Here is an 18,437-nt window from a genome sequence, read left to right as displayed (position 1 = left end):
TTTTCATCATACACTGTCTCATACTGTTGTGCCACTGTTTCCAGTGTGTATCTGTTTCCCCTAGAGCCTTTACAGCTGGCAAAGGCAAGACTTATGTCTAACTTGTCTACATCCACTTCTCTGGAGCTTATTTAGCACAGGCAGGGAAAGGCAGAGGACAAGTGAGCATAGAGTAATTAACCATCAAGGGGCTCAGAGGTTGAGTGAAGGGACATTTGATGAAGGGTGTGGAGGTGCCGACTGGCCAGGACCTAGACTAACAGGCTTCTTTCCCAGGTAATAGAAGCTCCATCATTTCCTTATTCCATTTGACGGAGCGCCCACATATCTATAAACAGTATTCTGTGGGACTGGATGAAAGAAAGAAATTCAGACAAACGTCACTTGAGAGGCAATCATCTCCAAAGTCTTTTCATCCAACTTTTCCCGTATTAATGCTGTTTCCAAAGATGCCGAAAAGCTATTGTAGATAGCTAATTTGTCAGATAGCTTCCAGAGTGAGTTCTCTTCTTAGAGAACTTCTAGAGAGGCTTCAGTGATGGTCCCTCTTCTCTGGATGTTAGTAGGAGACATGTTTTATTGAATTAATCTACAGTCTAAATTCAGTCTCCAAAACTGCTTAAGTGTCTTATCAGAGGCCTTGAATTAGATGTGCTAACAGTAGTGATGGAATTAAAAGCCTTGGGTTCAGTTTTTATTGCTAAAAAAAAAAAAAAGCCTAAAAAGCCTTGAGTTCAGTTTTTATTGCTCAGATAGAGAGCTTCTTGTTTGGTGTGAAAATTACAGGATTCCCAGAGATAATGGTATAGTTAATGAGGCCGTCAGTGCATCAGCATTCTCTCAGTTTTTTAAATAATATGCAATATAAATTGTACTTACACTCACTTCTTGGGTGAAACACTGAGGGCTAAAGTTAAACAGAACACACTTGAAGTGGCGATGACAATTCCATTACTTAAAAATTTACTCCAATGAAACCTATAAGTGGATTTTAAAAATATTTATTAAAATAACCGAAGCCCCAGACATTGCCAATGGGAACAAAGGTAAACACAGAGAATCACCATCAGTGACATTTCTATATCTTGATTTTAACCTGAAAGGGCAATGTAACAGGGAAGTGTACACTAACTGGTGCCTGGCTCCAGTGGGGAACAGCAGAGAGCATCATGTTGCCATACTTTGGCTGGCTAAGTATAAATTGTTTCATCAGATTATTACCTTAGAAGGCCCCAGCTGGGTATTTAGAGACCCAAAGTCCATTTCTCTCCAGTTTACATATCAAATTTTGATATAAGGCAACGACGTCTTAATTTAACTTCAGCAGAAGAGCTTTCTCTCTCAAGTGAATGAGGACTTTTTCATTTACGTTCAGAAGTAACAATTTAAAACTTATTTTTTAAGAAGGTGAGGAAAGGAAGCAACTACTGATGCACTAAACAAGTTGGATGGATCTCAAGGATATTATGCTGAGTGAAAACCAATTTCAAGAAATTACATACTATGATTCCATTTATATTAGCATTCTCAAAATGACAAAACTTCAGTGATAGAGAACAGATCATTGGTTGTCAGGAGTTAGTGTTGGAGGGAGGCTGTATTTTAAAAGAGTAGAACTAGGGAGTTTCTTTGTGATGATGGGACAGTTCTGTATGCTGATCGTGGTGGTGGTTATGCAAATCTATAAGTGATAAATTTTCATAGTTATACACCAAAAAGTAAATAAATGAGTGCAGCAACTTGTGAAACCTAAAAAGTCTGTGGTTTAGTTACTAATATTGTACCCAATGTCAATTGCTTGGTTTTGATCATTTACTATGGTTATATAAGATATTATCATTGGGGGTTGCTGGACAAAGGGTACACCTGAACTCTCTGTATCATTTTTGTAATTTGGGGGGAGTCTAATAAAAAGTTTTTTTTAAAAAAGTGGAGAAGGATATGCTACAGCAGAGGACAAAGGAAAGTAGTCAATCTAGACATTTTTATTAAGTTCCATTAAAAAATATTAAAACATCTGAAAAACTCACAGTTTATAAAACACACTCATACTCAATAATTTTATTATGTGATAGCTAGTGCTATATGTTGAAAATGTTACATTAACATCAACCCACAAGAGTGCAAAAGTTTTACTTCCACAGTATTTAACAAATATGCATCTTAAGACAACATCTATACTCCTTGTATAAAAGATCTTAAGTTACTTTTAAAAATAAAACTTTCCCCTTAAATTCAATAAGCGTTGATTTAGCTAATTTACTCAGGGTCATGATAACTTTATATTCTTTTGGTGATACTGGGTAGATGCAAAATGCTAGGAAAACAGACTTACTTTTCAAAATGTACAGTATAAAAGAGCAATTCAGATTCATAGTTGGATAGCATCTGCTTATCTAAATTTGTTGAAATAACTGATCTTAGGATTTCTTTAAAAAAAAAAAAAATCCAGTGATGCTGAATGCCACTATTTGAACAAAGGGCATTTAGCCCTCCTAATAGCCAGCCATCTCATAGACAATCAGGTCACTTGTTCAGCTCTTTGCCATCAGCTGCTACCAAGAAAGAGTGATCCCTAGAATGACTAGGAATTCCAAAACTATCAAAATGCTCTGGCTTCCATAAGTATCTTCAGGAGACATCCCATCCTCATATCAGGAGGGCGGGGGAATTAAAAGTTTAAAATAATTTTGGCAACTGTCTGAGACGCTTCACATCTAAGAAGGTGCCTACTGAATTCATACTATTCATTTGCTTTAAAGTGTCAGAAGGTTTCAAACTTTCAGGAAAAATCGGAGTGTCCCTGACATTTTCTTTCTCAGGATGTTGGGTGAACTCTGCTTTTCCACTTCGGAGTTTCACTGCAGGACTTGACTTAAGGTTCTTTAATAAGAAATCTGGGTTTTCATTCAACTGTGGTGTTGCTTTTGGCTGAACAACTTCATTTGTAATATTTCTCAATACTGGCATATCTGTGTGGGTGCCCATGGAGTCACAGTTACAAGACGTAGTTATCTCCCAAGCATTCCTAGAAGGCTCTTTCTGACAATCAAGTTGCTCAGCTGTGCATGTAAGGTTTTGATTCACTAAATGTTCACTCTTGGTATCTATATTGTTTGGAGGCTCCTCTTCATCTTCACTATTGTCACTGCTTTGAATCAGTCCATATCTCTTCATGTATTTTTTGGTTGCAAATGACATGTTGTTTGGTGAAATTAAACTAAGGCCCACTGTGTTTCTGTCTGTATTAATATGTAGAAGACTAAAAGATGAGTCACAGTTATTTTGGCTTGATCGAGTGAGAGACAGTTGTGACAGCTGATTTTCATTTAAATATTTCAGAGCTATAGCATTTGCCTCCATGCTCAAATCCACACCGTTGGGGCTTAAGCCACTCATGCCAACATTAGCAAATGACATGCAGTTTAATCCAGAGATCACTGCTTCAGGGCTGATGCATGCCAACACACTGAAAGACAGAACAGAGCAGGCCATCATTTATCTTATTTTGAGTACTAAACAGTGTAATTGTAAATATGTTCCATTCTATGAAGGTAACAGTAAGTCTTCAGCTTTAAGCTTGATGGTGCTTTTTATCTGAAAGCTCAGACATCTAAGTCTTGATGATCCAGATACATTCAAGGGGTAACTATGATAACCTAGAAGGTAATCCATGATGCAAAGACTGAAAGTGGAACACAAATTAATTTTCCTAAATTTATATCAGTTATGGTTTTAAGACCAAATATAAGACCCCCAAATGTAAAGCTTTTTAATATTGGTAAAATAAAAATAAATAAAATCAAACAGAAAACACATCTGATAATATAACAAGATTTGGTGAGTAGCTCAGAATGTTACATTGTTCATAGTTGAAGAGATTCCATTTGTAATGAATGAAAAATATCAACCAGTCTCTGGATATGGACATGTGTGCGTGTGTGTGTGTATACACCAATTTTCTTTTGTTAGATATAATCCTCACTCACTTTGGTTGCTGTATCTCATTAACAGTAATCAACTGACTTGCCTTTTCCTGTATATCACATATACAATAATAGCTGCTAATTTTTATTGATGCCTTATTATGTGCTAGGCACTCTGCTAAACATTCAGTGCCTTATTTAATCCTTGCAGAAACCTTTCTCTGGGAGGTTGTCCCTATCATGTATTTCAAACTTATTCTCCATTACAACAATTCACATTTCTCTTCCCCTACTTTTCTGTTTTCTCCTCGGCACTTATGGCTACCTATATATTTAACTCACAGTTCTTATTTATAGTCTAGCTCCCTCATGAAAATCCATGAGGGCAAGGGATTTTTTGTCTCTTTCCCCCACCACTGCAGTATCCTTGGTGCCTGGAACAGTGCCTGGCACAGGGTAGGCATTCAATAAATATTTACTGAATGAATAAGTATCATTATCTTTATTTTATTTTACAGTTAAGAAAACTAAGGAATAGAGATTTTAACTAATTTCCCTAAGTTGAACAGCTAGTAACTGGCAAGCTGAGCCCAGGTCTGCCTTACTCTCTGGGACTCTATAACCACTGTTTCACTACACTGTATTCAGCAATTTGTATTTTGCTATCAGAGTTTTTCTATTCCCTAAAAATCAGAGTCCTCTGTGTACTATTATATTATATATATAATATATATATAATATACAATATAGTATATTATTATTATATTCCAGTCAAACAATATGCTATGACTTTCCATACCATCCAACGAAGAAATTCAGCTGTTTTATACATGCCAGCCACTGCCTGCATCCCTACCCTCACAAAACCCAAATAACTATCAGGTATTTTTATTCTCACAAGTACCTGAAATTCTGAAGAAACTATTTTCAACCATCAATATCCCCTAAAACCAGTGATGTCATTACCAAACAATGGAAGAATGTGCTTAATAATGCTGTTCTTTATAACTACCTTGGAATTCTTCCTCAACCTTCTTGGTATTTACTGCTTTGGAGACTGTCTTAATAAGATGGAAGAGATAGTACCAATCTATCTAGATATTATTCTTTTATGATATATTCATAGTGCTAATATCTTCTGAATATAAAGTCATTTTTCTACTTTCTTTGCCTATTTCCTCAAAATTATAAGCAATTTGCATATTAAATCAGACTTGTACATATTAAAAATATATATCTATAGATAATATTAATGTAAATAATATGAAGGCAAATAAAAACTTCTAATTCAAAATGTTAAATATTAAGAAAAAGTAGATCTAATTTGAATTAGATCTTTTTTTTAAAACCATTTTTAAAAATTGAAGTATAGCTGATTTACAATGTTGTGTTAGTTTCAGGTGTACAGCAAAGTGATTCAGTTATTTATATATATACTCTTTTTCAGAGTCTTTTCCATTATAGGTTATCATAAGATATTGAATATAGTTCCCTGAGCTGTACAGTAGATCCTTGTTGTTTATCTATTTTATATGCAGTAATATGTATACGTTAATCCCAAACTCCTAAACTCCTAATTTATCTCCTCCCCCCATCCCCTTTGGTAACCATAAGTTTATTTTCTATGTCTGTGAGTCTATTTCTGTTTTATAAGTAAGTTCATTTCTGTCATTTTTTTTAGATTCCACATATAGGTGATATCATACGATGTTTGTTTTTCTCTGTCTTACTTCACTTAATATGATAACCTCTAAGTCCATCCATGTTGCTACAAATGGCATTATTTCATTCTTTTTTTATGGCTGAGTAATAATAGATCTTTTATAGAATGGTTAAAAGATCCATATAAATCCAGGAAAACAATCAATATCAGTTCAAAAGGTCCTTCAAGTTTCATTGTCTAACACAGCTAGCTAGTTTCGATTTGGGGTCTGGAGGAAACACCATTACTTTGAAAACAAATCAATAATACTCAGGACAAATGCATATAAACACTAGGGTAATTAAGATGAAAAGCAAAAGTAGGCCATTCCACTGATCAAATCCTAAAAGCCTTGATCACAGATATACTATATTAGAATCTCATTAGATATACAGTCACAAAAGGATGATGAGAGTCCATTTATGTTTAAATATGAGAGTCACATGCCAACAATTAAGGGAACTATTCCAGCTTACTTAAAGATGAAAACCAACCCTGACTACTGTCCTGTTTGAATCCCAATTAGTTACCTCCTACTTATCCTACATAGGGTTTTCAACTAGAGAAAACATACCATTTTCAAGTAGAGAGCAAGGAAATAACTAGAGACTGCTAAGGATCTGTTTTGAATTCAAAAGGTCACTCCAATTGGGAATATGCCTGTAGAGGCTGCTGCCAGTCCTCCATCTTCCCTACAATTTCTAGGTATGTCTGGGACCTTCTTTCATTGTTTTCCTGTTTTTGGACCTTCTTAATCTGCAGTGTTACGGAACAGGAAAACAGAAAGGAAATCTTCCTTCCCCTGTCTCAGCTACTCTTCTGGCTAGAAGATATGCTCCTGCAGTCCAGAACTGGAACGTGAAATAAGTTTTCACATAGGTACAATGACAAAAGTAGCTGGTTTATAGAACTAGGACAACAACAGGCATTACAAGGATTACAAAGATTACTTTTCTGGAATACCAAACTACAATTTATACACTATTTCTATAGGAAAAATGTGTCTTAAATTCTAAACAACTGCCTTATGAACTTTCAGCACACCAACTATATTATACCAATATCTGTTAAAAGATAACAACACAAGGCCATAAATACTGACAATAAGTATTACAGAGGTACTTATAAAAATAAGGCATTCATTGTAAACTTCAGTGATGACCCGAGTAGTTTGGATTTCCTTCCTTTATCAATCCATGAAGACCCACCAAATGTGGTAGAAGCAATGAGGATTCACAGATAGATAAAACTCACAATCTTGCTGGAAAGGCTATCACAAGAACATGCTATATAATTTATTAGAAACAAGGTACTCTGAGAGTACAAAACATCAATATTCTGGTGAGGGGTCCCAGAAACATTGACAAAGGAGGTGACGTCTGAGTTCAGCTTTGAAGGATAAGGATTCTGGCAAGCAGAAAGATAAAAAAGAGCATCCCAGGTAAAACTAACAGCAAGGAACTTTGCAAATGCCAAAGAGGGGTAAACTGGAATTTGGTAGAGAGTGGTAGGAGATTATACTAAAAGAACTAAGTTCAAGACAAACTGTGAAACAACGTGAATTAATTAGGTAGGCTTTAGATAGTCTTATGCTTGGAATCTCCTCTCAGCCTAAGACTACTGACAACAAAATATGACTTATATGTGTTAGAGAAATAGTTTCAGTGCAGTTTCATTTTTAATCACAATAACATAGAGAAGCCATTAATAATGCATAAAATATAAATTAAAGATAATTTAAGAATTTTTGGTCTAATTTAGCACAGATCTTTAAAATGGTCAATTTTAATATAGGGTAATTATAATACAGTATGAAAATATGCTAGGTACCTCTCCTATGTGCTTCCATGGTATACTATATCCTTCCTTTTCATAGCAGGTATCAGAGTATTTTATAATTGACTATTTATTTGTGCATCTTCTCCACTGAACTATAAGATCTATGAGGGGAAAGATGTCTTTCCTAGGTTATCTTGTATACCATGATATTTCTCATAGCTGGCTCACAGTAGCAGCTCATTATATATTTATTGAAGTAAAATGAGTAAAAGTATTGGTGAACTACTAACACATATAACTGGTAGGAAGGTAAAAATCTTACTCTTTCAGAAAGCAATGTAGTGACAGCCTTAAAATTTTCCTACCATTTGACTTAGTCTTTCTACTTCTGAGACTCTAGTCTAAGGAAATAATCCTAAACCTAAAAAATGCAATCTTGGCAAAAGGATGTTTATCATAGCAATATTTAAAATAGTAAGACATTGAAAAAAATTTGACTCAGTTCTGACAAGAGGGGAAGGGTTAAGTAAACAAATACTATGCCCTACTTACTGGTTTATTAGTTCCCCACTAAAGATGATGCTTAGAAGACGTTACAACAACTTTGAAAACGTAATTATTTTCCAGTGTAAAACCAAAAACACTTTTTTGGGAGGGTATATACAGTATGGTCAAAACACAAAGCAGCAAAATATACACCACTGTTAAGACCCCACCAAAAACTTAAACAAGCAATAAGCAGAGAGCAAAATAGTAAAAAAACAAAACAAAACAAAAAAACTATGGACTTTGGAGTTAGAAGAGTAGGTTTAAAATTACAGGTGTGGGGTCTTGAGTAAATTGGTACTTAATTTCCTCATCTATAACACATGTATAATAATAGTATCTATCACATAGATTATTGCAAGGATTAACTGAAATAATGTTGCATAAAACTTCAGCACAGTTCCTCATACATTATGAGCACTCAATAAATGGTTGCTGTTAAAGTTATTTTAGAAAAATAAAAGGAAATACAAAAGCAAAATTTTTAATAGTAAATGAAGTTGGTTGGTATGAATATGTTTTGTTTTGTTTTTTTTGGCCTCACGGCTTGTGGGATCTTAGTTCCCCGACCAGGGATCGAACCCAGGTCCTCAGCAGGGAAAGCACATAGTATTAACCACTGGACCACCAGGGAATTCCCCTGAATATGAGTTTTCCTTGTCTACTTTTCTAAATTTTCCAAGGTTTCCAAAATAAACATATTACTTTGACAATGGAAACAAAACAAATATCAAACTCTATTTCCAAAGCTCTACAATATTTTACACAATTTAAAACATAAAATAAAGCTTTTTAAAAAAAGTTTTCATGTGAAGATATAGCTATATCATTGTAAAATTTTAGCCAGTTTACCCCTCTATGGAAATGATTAATTTAATATATTGTTTTGAACTGAAAACAATTTTTTTCACATCAGCTTTTACTTCCTTGAGAAAATCATCTTACATGAAACTAAAATCCTATCTATGAATGTATATCTATGGATTTTTCAACTCATATAGGTAATTGAATTTTAAAAATGGGAACAGCCCACAATATTAAATGAAAATGTCTATTTTGTAATGGTAAGTAAAGAAAAATAAACAAAATTATATATATAGTAAAACAGCAACTATGTTTCCTAATTTTCTTTGGGTGTTATTAGTTCAGATGACATTTTCTTCACTTTGTAAAATTCCAACCCCGAGCATGTATTATTTTTATAGCATAAATTTATAATATAAACTGTCATTTAAATAAAGAGAAGAATGTGACTACTCCACACTGATACATCAAAAAGGCGTTACTTTCCATTTCATTATAGGCATTTAAAAACAGAATCAAGTTCATTATATACTGAAAATTTATTCATTTCAATGTTTCATACTTAAGAGATTAAAACAGGGTGGCCACTATGAAGAAATACATTACTTAGAAACTATTCCCGGGCTTCCCTGGTGGCGCAGTGGTTGAGAGTCCGCCTGCCGATGCAGGGGACACGAGTTCGTGCCCCGGTCCAGGAAGATCCCACATGCCGCGGAGCGGCTGGGCCTGTGAGCCATGGCTGCTGAGCCTGCGCGTCCGGAGCCTATGCTCCGCAACGGGAGAGGCCATGACAGTGAGAGGCCCGTGTACGGCAAAAACAAACAAACAAACAAACAAAAAAACTATTCCCTACAGGCAGCCATACCAAAACGTAAGGGCTCCACACAGATAGCAGGGTGATTTATGCATTTTAACAGATGTATATAGCCTCTATCCCAAGAGTATTGAAATAAAACCTTCAAAAATGCTAGACTCATTCCTACACTGGTGGTAGGCATATAAACTAGTAAAACTATTTTGGTCGGCAATGGCAACATCTACCAAAACTTCAGATGCACATATCCTTTGATCCTGCCTATTTCTAGGAATTTATCCTACAAAGACACTTGTACAAGTATATGTAGAATGATGTTCACTTAGCATTGTTTGAGATAAGAAATAAGAGATTTAGCCTAAAAGTCCATTAATAGAGAACTTGGGTTCACTATATTATAGTACATGGGCACAACAGAATATTATCCAGCTGTTTAAATGCATGAGAAAGAACTGCATATACCTATAAAGAAAAGTACCTAAGATATAACGTTAAGCAAAAACCCCAAATTGCAACACTTATCACACAGATACATACTTGAACATGCCTAGAGCATTTCTAGAAGAATACCAAAGAAACAGTTAAGAGAAATAACCTAGGAGGAGTCAGACTGAGGAGTCTGGGACATGGGGGCTTTAGCATTCTATCTGATATTCTTGCATGTTATTTGATATTTTTTTAAATCATGAAATTGTATTATTTTTGTAACTAGAAAATGACATCAAAAATAATTAATAGAAAGCACACTAGCCTTAATAACATAATTTCCAGATTTTATCCTCTTTAAAACAAGTATGTGTTGAGGTGATCTTTGATGAAGAGGAATCTAAACAGAAGAACATGGCCAGTTGGAACTGGTGAGCAGTAAGTAAGGTTCATATAACTAGATTCTTCAAAACACATTTCTACAAAAAGGAATTTTTTTTTAAAGGAAATAATCTTGTTTTAAAATTTATTTACTTTGGGCTGCGTTGGGTCTTCGTTGCTACGTGCAGGCTTTCTCTCTAGTTGCAGCGAGAGGGGGCTACTCTTTGTTGTGGTGCGTGGGCTTCTCATTGCAGTGGCTTCTCTTGTTGCAGAGCATGGGCTCTAGGCGTGCAGGCTTCGGTAGTTGTAGCACACAGGCTCAGTAGTTGTGGCTCGTGGGCTCTAGAGCGCAGGCTCAGTAGTTGTGGTGCACGGGCTTAGCTGCTCCACGGCATGTGGGATCTTCCCGGTCCAGGGCTCGAAGCCGTGTCCCCTGCATTGGCAGGCGGATTCTTAACCACTGCGCCACCAGGGGAGTCGCACAAAAAGGAACGTTTTTGCCTTTTAGATGGCATAACTGCATTAACTGTACATCCAGTAGCTGGCGCAGACTCCATCACCTCCAGGAAAACTTTTCCAGACATCAAAAATGAGCAAAAGCTCATTTCTCTTTCTATAAGACTCCCAGAGCATATTGTTGGCCAATATCCCTCAAGTTACTTAGGTATATAACCTTCTCCTCTACTAGAAAAATCTAAAGGGTAGAAACAATCTCTTATATTCATCATATAGTAGACCCTGAAAAAAGGATAAGCCAATTGAATTGAGTGGCAAGCTTATACCTTTTTTCATGAGACAGCTGCAATACATATAAATTTTTCTTTATCTTTTAAAACAAATTTTAAAGTTACCTGGCATGATCCACTTTATGTACATTTTTCTTCATTTTAGTAGGAGAATCAATTTTTACTCCAAGGCTTCTTAGTTGCTTAAGGGTTGCATTAAGAACACAATCTTTGTCCACCGGTCCTGAATCATGGTTTTTTTTTTTAGTATGGTAAACATTCTGCATTCTGGTGCATTCGTGACTGATAATTACTGCTTTGGAAGATGGCTGCTCAGTTTCCTTGTGGGAGTTATTCAATAGGTGGTTCCCTTGACCCTGATGAAAAAAGAAAAAGGACATATTTGAAAAATCGCTATTAACAGTCTTAGGAAACAAAAATGCAAATAATAGTGGTAAGTAATGCCAGAGAAGAGCAAAATATTATCCTGCTAAATTCTACAAAATATCAAATACATTTGCCAAGTTTTATGGAGTTTTTATAAAAGAAGCCCATCTTAATGAATGAATGATTTCATCAGATCCTACAGAAAACTTAGAATGTTTGTTCAGAATTTGTTCATTTTAAAACCAAAAGATTTAAAATCATTTGAGTAATATTTCAAGTATTTTTAAGGATTTATAGTAAATTCTTTATAAACAAAAGTTTAAAATCATGCCTTCATTTGAAAAATGATAATGTTTCAGAGTTATAAGTTTGATCTTTATGTTACTTTGAGAATTTGACTCCTCTCTTTTCTCGCTTTGAATGAGAATGACCTGTGATCCTATCTCTGCCTTCCTGACATTAAATCATATTTCATTCCCTTGAGCACACGGCTGCTAGCACCAGTCTAGGACCTAGCAGGCAAATAACAAATATGTGTTAACTCATGAATACTTAGGGCCCTATGACATATGTTTAATTAGCCTTCAATTATAAATGGAGAAATCAAATGTTCCAAAGTCTACAATTGGTAAGTGACAGCCACGGTCATTCGACCTTCAAGTCCCAGTTTACATTCTAGCTTTTCCAAGATGACTATTTCCTCCAACCAGAATTACCCCTTTTTATTGTGTATTGCCTTTGCTTACAGCACTTCTCAGCCTGTCCTATAGTTATTTGTTACTGGTATCCATGGGCTATTTCCCATAGGTTTTCAAAGGCAGAGACGGTCATATTCATCTGTATATTATCCACTTAGTTCATTTTCTTACACTAAGCTAAGCATTCAATAAAAATCTGCTTATCTGAACTAAAGTCAGTAAATATTATCATAAATATTCTACTACTTTCCAATTTTCAAGTTTCCTGCAAACGCTCGCTTATTTTTCTGGTACTAACTTTAGTTTGAATTTGGCATAATGTCAACATATTTTTAAAATAAGACATTTTTCCCCTGGCTATCTAAGTATCTGATGACTGGCATGCTTACAATGAGTTACTGAATTTAGGTTATCATAATTTATGAAAAGCTAAAAGAAATAAGTGACATATCATTAATTTGGGGAAAAACTTTTTATATCAAGGTCCCAATCAGTTTAAGGATAGGAAAGGCTTAACTCACATATCCTAGACTAAATAACCATCTCACAAAAGATGAAATGCTTTACATTTTCTTACCAACACATCCTGGAATAGTTTCTGGTTATCAGATGGTTGATGAGGCAAGGGTTGCATTACTTGCTCAGTTTTGGGTTCCCCTGATGTTACAGAGCTATTAGTGGCACCCTCTGTTGGTCCACTTTGGAAGCACATGCTTACACTCTCTGCCAGCAGAGGATTTGGAAAGAATACAGGCACATCAGGTTCTTTTTCCACAAGTGGAGAAGAGCTGCTTGAAAGGACATACATATATAAAGTAAGTGTTAGTTATCAAGATATCTTTAATGTATATTTGAAGTGCAGTAACTTTGGGAGAACGGGGTAAGACTCGGCAGCATTCTGGTTTGTACCGTCAGCTCTTAGTGGTACTAGATAAGCATTTCATCTTGATTGGCTGTATATAAATGGTTAAGATGGTAAATTCTATGTTATTTTGTTTTACAACAACAAAAAAAAGACAAGCAAAAACCTTAAAAGGTTTATTAAAACAAACACAATTCCTTATACTGTCAGTCAAAGCTCTCTGAAATTTGGTAGTCAACTTGGCTTTTCAGCCAATCTCTTTCAATGCCTGTTTTATTTTATATTCAGAACAAACTGGATTACTAACAGTACTCTGAATTCTGCCCATAAATTTTGTCTACAACAGCACAGTTCTCAATCTTGGCTACAAATCAATATCACATGTAAAGTTTTAAAAAATACAACTGTTTGGACTTCTCCCTTCAGAGATTCTGAATTGGTGAAGGGCCCAAATTTACCTGTATTTTCAAGCGCCACTGAGACAAGACTTACTGTTCTAATGCCTTTAAATTGGCACATTCTCATCAAAATCCTATCTACTGCTCGAGGGACATTTTAAAACTTTGCTTCCTCTATGATGTTCTAAAACCTTAACTGGGTATGTCCTCTTGCTTCTTTCAACCCCCATTAGCACTTCCTTTTATCTCTTAGGTCACATATATTCTCATTTATAATATAGTTTGTTCATTGTGTCTGGGGCAAATTTCTGAATCTCTCTGGGCCTCAGTTTCCTCATTCATCAAATGCGAAAAATGATATCCACCTCCCTGAGTTGAAAAACATGAGACAGGATTAAAGGAGATACAAAGTACCTAGCATAGTACCAGATAAACATAGTGGGTGGTCCATAACTGCTAGTTCTCTTCATCTCCTGCTGCTATCCCCTTGCTTCCTAAATATCACATTGAACCTTTATCTTCAACCATGTTAACTAATTTCACTTTAGTGAAAATACCAAAACTCAAATGTAGAAGCAGAAATCCAGCCTTTAGAGATTTTATGGCTTTTTGGGAAAGTACTTGTACTGAGCAGGATTTTTATCATGCAAACATTTGCAAAAGCACTTTATAAGGAGAGTCCATGTCAGTTACTGAGTTTGCCTTATTCTACCTTTAGCTAAATGATGACAATAATTAGGTACTAATTCTGGTACTATTCTATGTGTTTTAAATACATCAACTCATCTAATCTTTACAACAATGCTGATAGGTACTACTTTCACCGTCTCCATTTATAGACAGGAAAACAGAGTCATCTAGACATTATGAGACCTGCCCATGGTCACACTGCTGTGATTCAAATCCAGGCAGTTTGGCACCATGCTCTTAATCACTCTACTATATTGCATTTTCAAGAATTTAAAAATATGTGTCTTGGTGTCTAACCTACCAAACAAAAATAAAAGCTAAAAAAGAAGACAAGAACCAAAACATTAAAGATTTCAAATTAAAAAAAATTGTTTAAAGATGATTCTAATATGGCAAGTATTAGTAGGTATGTCCAAAGCACGACTTCTTAAAAAAAAAAAGCAAGCTTGTGTCAAAAGAAATATCATCTACCACTCTCCCCTGGGAAAAAGCAACCAATTACCATATATGCTGCAAGCCAAAAAATTTATCTTTCACAAACTGCTTTAACATTAGACTGATTCAGCAAGACATCCAAAGAGGGCAGGGAACCCAGGTGGCCAGGTGCCATGTATGAATACTTAGCACTGGGAACCACAGCATGAATCAGACCAGATGTTTGGGAAGAATCTCCTAAAGAAGCACCCAAACCACCATATACCACACTGGAGATACTATTTAATCCAAGTCATATATTATGCTGAACAAAAATCAGATTTACATGTTATATGTTGGAATCAACAGAGTTAGTTAATTGCCCTGAAAAAGCAATTAACTGCATTCTATCAATGAACTCAGATCTGTTTCTGAAGTTAAAAACCACAATGGCTTGGAGATTTTTTTTTTTGATATGGATCATTTTTAAAGTCTTTGTTGAATTTGTTACAATATTGCTTCTGTTTTATTTTTTTGTCCAAGAGGCATGTGGGCTCTTAGCTCCCCAACCAGGGATCAAACCCACACTCCCTATATTGGAAGGCAAAGTCTTAACAAGTGGACTGTCAGGGAAGTCCCTGGATTGGAGACTTTTTAAAGTTCTGACTTAAAAACTATTTCAGGGGTAAAACCTCCTAATTCCTGATAGTCTACAGTTTACAGAAGTTAGGGAGAATACATAAGGATAACCACAGTTCATGCCTCTTTGTTCTCAGTTTCTATAATTATTCCAAATAAAATGTGGACTTATTTTGGGGCTCACCCCAAATTGCTCTTCCTATCACTGAACGTTTATGAAGGAGCTAACATGGGGAACCAGACACTGGGTCAAGTCCTAAAGATATAGAAATGAGTAGGATCCCTATCCTGTAGGAATTCAGTCTAGTCGGGGAGACACATATACAGATCTTTTTAATACACTTGTGGTACATGCTATGAGTACTTAATTGAATTGTAAGGTTAAGACATATACTCTACTGAGCAAAGCAGATAAATATTTCTAGTTTTCTGGAGGGGTGTATTTATTGTTTTAATCATTATTGTAACCAGAATAATTTAAAATGTCAAATATTATCAAAAGGCTTATAATTTTAAAAAGTAATCAACGGCCTGCCCCATGCCACCCCCACCACTGAATTCACCTCTTTTAAAACTGTTTCATGTGATATATTACCCTGTAGTGTTTTAACTTACATTATTGCACTCCCTTTAACATTTATTCTACACCTGATCCCTTCCACCACAGTCAATTCCAAGGCACCTTCACCTCACTTGGTCTTTAGTCTATTAACGAGTCTCCCTACTTCCACTCTTAATCCTCATCAGTTCACTTGCCACAAAACAGCTAGAATGGCCTTTAAAAAATGAAAATCAGATCATACCAGCCCATCATTTAAAATCCTCCCTGGTTCTAATGAACACAAAATAAATTCAGAACTCCTTTTTACAACCTACAAAGCCCTACATAATTTGGTTCCTGCCTGTTATCTCTGACCATATTTCCTGTGCTCTCTCAGTCACTAAGTTCAGCCACAATGGCTTTCCTGCTTGTTTCTGGAACTCTCAAGCTCAGGCACACCTCAGGGTCTACACTTGCCATTTCCTCCACCTGGAACACTCTTTGCCAGATATTGTCATGGTTGGCTTCTTCTCATCATTCAAGCCACTGCTCAAATGTTACCCCCTCAGGGAAGGCTTCTTTCACCACCCTACTTAATAATGCCCCCTCACTCCCATGCCACTATCCCAGTTACACTCCACTTGGTCACCCTGGTTTATTTTCTTCGGGCAGTTGTCATTATATGAAATTATATGATTTCCTGCCGATGTGGTTACTGTTTGTCTCTACAACTCATGGAAATTCCATGATGTCAGGAGCTTTGTCTGACCTACTGCTCAATCTCTAGGGCCTAGTTCTGTGGCAGCACATACCAGAAACTCAAAGAATATTTGTTGAATTTATTTCCAAATTTGCTAAGGATCTAAATTACTTCACAATCCTTATCTTTTTTTAATGAAAATTTCATAATGAAAAATTTCAGACACAAGAGGGAATAGTTTAACAAATCACTATGTACCATCACTTTTTAAAATTACCTACTCAGTCTACCTTACTTCAACTATACCCCTAGCGATTTCATCCCCACCAGCTTATTCTGAAGTATATCTCAGGTAACAGGTTGTATCTCTCAGAAATAAAACTTAGCTATACATATATAATTGCAATATGGTAAATCTTTAAAAATTTACAAAATTCAGGACCCCAGCTCCAACTGGGATCTAGTGTTATCAGAATCTCTACAGTGAGGCCTGAGCATACATATTTTTGAAATTTTCTTCAAATGTTCTGATTCAGCCAGACTGTTTTACACATCCAGTGAGCGACATCTGGGAATGGTTCTAGAAGGCTCAGAATTATCTGTTACAGGGAATTCCCTGATGGTCCAGTGGTTAGGACTCCTCGATTCCACTGAAGGGGGCACAGGTTCAATCCCTGGTCAGGAAACTAAGATCCCGCATGCCACGCAATGCGGCCAAAACAGAAAATTCAAAAAAAAGAGAAAAGAATTGTCTGTTACATAGGAATCACATTAGGAAAGACATCAATGAAAATATTTTTAGAAAACAAACAGTTTCTGAGTTAGAGTACCAGAAGAATATTAGAATTTAAAAAGAAAAAAAGAGGTAAGATGAATACTGAATCAAAGAGATCTTACTTGGATATAGAAAGTTGCTGATTAAATTCTTCCACAGCAATGTTGCTCTCTTCAAAACTGGGAATATCAACAGCTTTTAATGAAGATGCACTACCAGGAGTACTTGTGACTTCATTATTAATATCGACAGAAAAATTCATGTCCTCACTGGAAATCTTGGTATCATCTTGTCTCAGCTGAGATTCAGGCTCTTGATCATCACCTGCCGCATTCCAAAACAAGCTGGCACCTAGACGTTAGATGATTTAACAGATACTGAAACAAACATTCACTTACAAAAATAATTCTCTGACAAACCTTTGTTAAGTAACACTAGCTATATTAGTTTAACACAATTACCCAGAACTGTTTTCAGATTATATTTTCTCAGAAATGCCATGAAGAGGTAAGTGAAAAGTGAAAAGAGAGAAAACTGGGGTACAAAGGGAAAGAGGACATTCTGGGCCCTACCTCTTCAAGAGGTGTGGCTCTCAAATGATGTGTTTTACCTATCAAGGTTCTAAATATGATTTGGGGTGTATATGTGTTTTGAAAACTGCTGTTCTGAAAAACAGGAGAAAATATATAAAATGCAAATCCCTAGGCTCTCTGATTTTGATTCTTAAATACAATATTTATGATACTATATTAGAGATGTATCAGACATACATAATATCAGGCGAGTATTTAAAAATCAAATGTCGGGACTTCCTTGGTGGCGCAGTGGTTAAGAATCCACCTGCCAATGTAGGGGACACGGGTTTAAGCCTTGGTCCGGGAAGATCCCACATGCTGCGGAGCAACTAAGTCTGTGCGCCACAACTACTGATCCTGCGTGCCACAACTACTGAAGCTCGCGCGCCTAGAGCCCGTGCTCCACAACAAGAGAAACCACCGCAACGAGAAGCCTGCACACCACAATGAAGAGTAGCCCCCACTCGCCGAAGCTAGAGAAAGCCCGCGTGCTGCAACAAAGACCCAACACAGCCAAAAATAAATTAAAAAAAAAAAGGCCTTCTATTTTGCTTACCAAATGAAGTAGACATGGCTTTGTGAAATATGCAGTAAAGCCTCTCCATGACATAGTACTGTGTAGAGCACTAGACAACTCAGAACCCTGTGTTTTCCC

At 35.9% G+C, this 18,437-nt stretch overlaps 1 protein-coding gene across 1 annotated transcript in view; it reads right to left on the bottom strand.

Annotated features, from left to right (window-relative positions):
* Positions 1-2,679: 2,679 nt before the first annotated feature.
* STIL (STIL centriolar assembly protein) overlaps positions 2,680-18,437 on the bottom strand; it is a gene marked incomplete at its 3' end in the record, with an annotated part of 53,674 nt that continues 37,916 nt past the window's right edge. The window contains exons 13-16 of the mRNA XM_082833626.1: positions 17,330-17,558; positions 12,766-12,976; positions 11,230-11,480; positions 2,680-3,469 (exon numbers count right to left, since the gene is read on the bottom strand). Of these exons, the coding sequence (XP_082689752.1) occupies positions 2,680-3,469; positions 11,230-11,480; positions 12,766-12,976; positions 17,330-17,558 (1,481 nt within the window). The remainder of the gene's footprint in view (positions 3,470-11,229; positions 11,481-12,765; positions 12,977-17,329; positions 17,559-18,437) is intronic.

The sequence above is a fragment of the Leucopleurus acutus genome, assembly GCF_964270905.1.
Source record: "Leucopleurus acutus genome assembly, chromosome: 2".
Classification (NCBI taxonomy): domain Eukaryota; kingdom Metazoa; phylum Chordata; class Mammalia; order Artiodactyla; family Delphinidae; genus Leucopleurus; species Leucopleurus acutus.
The sequence above is the reverse complement of the archived record's forward strand: the minus strand, read 5'-3'. Positions and strand labels throughout refer to the sequence as shown.